The sequence below is a fragment of the Lampris incognitus genome, chromosome 20 (assembly GCF_029633865.1).
Source record: "Lampris incognitus isolate fLamInc1 chromosome 20, fLamInc1.hap2, whole genome shotgun sequence".
In the NCBI taxonomy this organism is placed as follows: domain Eukaryota; kingdom Metazoa; phylum Chordata; class Actinopteri; order Lampriformes; family Lampridae; genus Lampris; species Lampris incognitus.
This window is the reverse complement of record NC_079230.1, coordinates 24,489,218-24,493,452: the sequence shown is the minus strand read 5'-3', so window position 1 is coordinate 24,493,452 and position 4,235 is coordinate 24,489,218. Positions and strand designations below refer to the sequence as shown.

The 4,235-nt window shown below is 43.0% G+C and overlaps 1 protein-coding gene across 1 annotated transcript; it reads right to left on the bottom strand.

The window, feature by feature from the left end:
* Positions 1–3,419: 3,419 nt before the first annotated feature.
* si:ch73-335l21.2 (RING finger domain-containing protein) lies at positions 3,420–4,034 on the bottom strand. The gene has a single exon (XM_056300203.1). It carries the CDS (start codon positions 4,032–4,034, stop codon positions 3,420–3,422), a length of 615 nt encoding a protein of 204 aa, XP_056156178.1.
* Between the last annotated feature and the right edge of the window lie 201 nt (positions 4,035–4,235).

Here is a 4,235-nt window from a genome sequence, read left to right as displayed (position 1 = left end):
GGGGAGGGGGAGGGGAGGAGGAGGAGGAGGGGGGTCTGAAAACTTTTCACCACTTCGCGAGCCAACGCGGCGTGTGACGTAACGTGACCCCCCCCCGACGACGTCCTCCCCCAGCGTGCCCACCCCACCCCACCCCACTCCACAAGGAACAAGCTCCACTTCGCATCTTTTCATTTTCCAACAATGTTTATTTATAGTTTTCCGCAAAGCGCCGTCTCCGTGTAACGGAACGACGGAATATGGTCTAATCGTGCGCTATTGTTTCTTTTCAGAGATCAACCTATGCCACGAGTTTGATCTTCATTAGGATAAGTGTTTGTAAACCTGATTTATCGGTCTTTCGCAAAAAACGATGTTGGACAGAAGAAAACCGAGTTTGTTGCTTAAATGTTTCTCAATTAATGAGCAAGGCCTGGATGTGAAAATCCATCTGTGTGTCCCCCTCAGTTAAGGTCAACCTGTATAGCAAGGTGACATTTACATGAACAACAGAACAAGAACTGGAGAAAAAAAATGAAAGGACAACATAAAAATGAAACAAGGGTACGTACAGTTAAAAGCATTTAGGATAGTTGGGATAGAGAATCTACCATGTCTATATATTGCCATACATTCAACCAGGTGCTTAAATGGCCGCCTTCTTGCAGAGGATGCAACACCCTACACCTCACGCCTTGTCCATCATGTGAGATGAATCATTGTTCTGGGTGTGTGTATATAAAAGGCTCCACACACTTTGAAACTTCAGTTTATCTGTGAGTGTACATTTTTTTTCTGAACATGAACATGCACACAGTTAAGCCACTGTGCAACTACCCATTTCTTCCATGTTAACGCCATAACTTTTTGTTTAAAAAAAAACACCAAAAAAACTGTCTAATTTTTAATCACAAAAAAACTTACATACTTTGAAACACAAAAGATGAAGCTCTCTAAAGATGAACATTTTAGACATTGAATAAATTGATTCTAGTGCAATTGCATGGGCATCAGGGTATCATTTACATCTATATTTACATTTACTCATTTGGCCGACGCTTTTATCCAAAGCAAGGTAAAAAAGATTTAACAATTAGCGGATGATTCAAGTGTTGCCAACATAACATCATATAGAAGAACTAAAGTGCAATTATATCATAGTAGCAATATGTAAAGTAGTAGTAGAGGTTTGTTTACCCCATAAATTATAGTCTTACTATGTGAAGTAGTAGTAGCACATTTGCTACTTATATTACAGTAGTACTACATGAACCCAGCCACTGAGGATGCACAAGTCAGTGCATTTTTAGTGCTGGTGCCAAGCCCGGATCAATGGGGAGGGGTTGTGTTAGGAAGAGCATTTGCCAAATCAAATACACGGATCATAAATCAGATTTCCGTACCAGATCGGTCGCAAGAGAGGCGGGATTGAGATGGTTTAGACATGTGTGGAGGAGAGATGCTGGGTATATTGGGAGAAGGATGCTGAATATGGAGCTGCCAGGCAAGAGGAAAAGAGGAAGGCCAAAGAGGAGGTTTATGGGTGTGGTGAGAAAGGACATGCAGGTGGCTGGCGTGACAGAGGAAGATGCAGAGGACAGGAAGAGATGGACACGGATGACCCGCTATGGTGGGAGCAGCCGAAGAAGAAGTAGTAGTACTATATGAAGTAGCAGTAGTAGTACATTTGCTATTTATCATATCATAGTAGTACCGTATGAAGTAGTAATAATAGTTTTCCACGTGGTAGTTATAACATTGCCAACAGTGCATGTCTTGCCAACTGTGTTAGTATCAGTGTGCCTTAGAGCATCAAAAGGTGAATAGCAGAATCAAAATATTGAGATTTAAATTGCCACATATCAGTAAAATGGGTATATCATCGCCATAAGAACGTTAAATGTCAAGTGCAGGTAGAAGGACAACAGTAATAATAGTGTCCGAGTAAGTGAGGGCACAATAACTGAGGGCAATAGTATCCTTGGGGGTAATCTCTTTGTGAGAGTAAAAAACATATAATTGGAGCTGTAGGAAAAAAAAAATCAAATTGACAGAAAGACAAATGGATACTCATATTCATGTTTTTACCTTGGCAAACTCCTTGGAATTTTTTTTATCTAGACACAGAACGGTGTAAAAGTGAGGAGCCCTTCATTAATCTGCATGAAAAGAAGATCCTTATTGTCAAAACAGTTTGTCAAGATAAACCGCAATTAAGCTGTCAAAGAGGGATGATGTATGGACCTGTAAAAATCCACATGGGCTCTGAACGACACACTAGAGGAATGTTGGAACAAATGGAGAACGATCTGTTTAGGCTCAGTTCGTGAGTTCAATTCATCAGTTAACTACCACGAGAGGGGACCCTCCATCAGCCTATGGAGAATAAACAGAATAAACATATGGTACCATCACAGAGCATACAGTCACAATTGTAAAAAAAAAAAAAAAAAGAATTTCAAAATAATATCAATTATTATGCTGATTCACTCTTCACAATTTGAATCGGTAACACCACTTACTATAACATATAGGATACCATACTGTACATTTATTAAACAAATACATATAGAGTATAGTGGATTTCCCCCCGATCCACATGTCTAGAATTAGACAACATGCTAAAAATGCACATCAAGCGCTATTAATAAAAAGTGCATCAGTTGAAAAACCGATGGCACATAACGGTCTCATGAGTCATTATAAACTCAAGACATATGAGTACAGATTTAGCCTGATTTAGCAGCGAAGTTTGACCAGATAAAAAAAAACCCTCCACCACTGCAGAACAAATGATGAATTATTACATGTTCCTCACGAGGTATTATTTATTGTTCAGTGTTCACTTTTAGGATATGCACACTCCCCTCAGCCTTACAGGTCCAGTCCAACAATTTTGATTCTGGCAGACATGTTTTATTGTCAAATATTATGTTAGGGACATGTTTTTTTTCCAGCTTCAGAAGTATCATTACTCTTCTCTGAACACAAGTCAATTTTCAGGAGGTTGTGGCCCCGAGCTCACACAACTCTACTGATAGATAGCTCGCTTGCCAACTTACATGATGTTGCTAGGCAACAATTTGAAAACAGACCTGATGGTAATGATAATTCATTGACTGATCATTCAAATCAGGGTATTAGATTGTGTAATTTATCCCTAGAAGCAGAATGGTCTTCTGAAACGGTTTATTCTGTTTGATAACCTGTAGAATAGTTTCTTAAGGGGACTTAGTCATATTTTTACAACGAGAGTTCTGATGTTTTGGGTAACATCACATTAAGAAACCTTCTGTTAAAAAATATGAGATCGACACAAGATGATTTTCATTGGACCGGACCTTTGAAAATCTTGGTACGAGAAAGATAAGGAAAAGGAGGAGAGGAAAGGTGACTATCAAGGTGAAACTGGGAAAGTCTCCTTTTACCTCACAATCCCCTCAATGGTAAGAGAAATTTGGCCCCAGCAGCACACCTGTCACGCAGGTGACCACTAACACAACCCAGAAGACAAGTGCCAACAGCTGCAGGCAGAGGAAGGTCTTCCGCTGTTGTTGGATGACTTCTATCTCCTCCACCGTGGGGTTCATCTGCTGCACGCGCAGGCTGACAGTGGGCAGGATGACGCACCCAGTGTCCCGGCTTTCTGGCTCCAGGGAGAGCATCATTCTCTGGGTGACCGTGCCCAGGTGGGCCGCCATTGTCACGGGCAGCCGGAAGGCCATGGGAGGCAGACTTGCCAGTATGCGGGAGTTGCAGGGCAGGGAGTGGGCGTCGCCCCTCTCCAGTGAGGTAAGGTGGCGGCAGAGGGGGCAGGGGATGGCCAGCAGGCGGTGGGGGTCCGGGGTTTCGCAGGGGCAGAGCTGAATCTTCTGGAGACACTCGGTGCAGAAGACGTGGAGACACTCCAGCATCCTGGGACATTTGTTGTACTGGTTGTACTCCTGGTAGCAGATGGGACATTCCACCTCCATGGGCTCCCCAGACGTTCCGCCATTAGCGCTTGGTACTGCGGTGGCTGGCTCCCCCTGGTGGGGCACTGAGGCAGGGTCCATAATCATGGAGGGAAAGTGTGGGTCAGACGATGTTTGGATTTGAGGGCTGGGAGTTGAGGCACAGCTTGTGTAGGACTAAAGCCGGGGCCATCGAGTCACAGCGTCTGGTAAAACCTGGAAATAGAAAAAAATCTTGAGACCCAGCTGTCCCCAACTACGCCTGTGTGTAAAAGTGTATTCAGAGGGGAAATCAGGCTCCAG

Bases quoted from the DNA above. Each gene is read 5' to 3' on its own strand.
- si:ch73-335l21.2 (XM_056300203.1), bottom strand. From the start codon at position 4,034: ATGGACCCTGCCTCAGTGCCCCACCAGGGGGAGCCAGCCACCGCAGTA.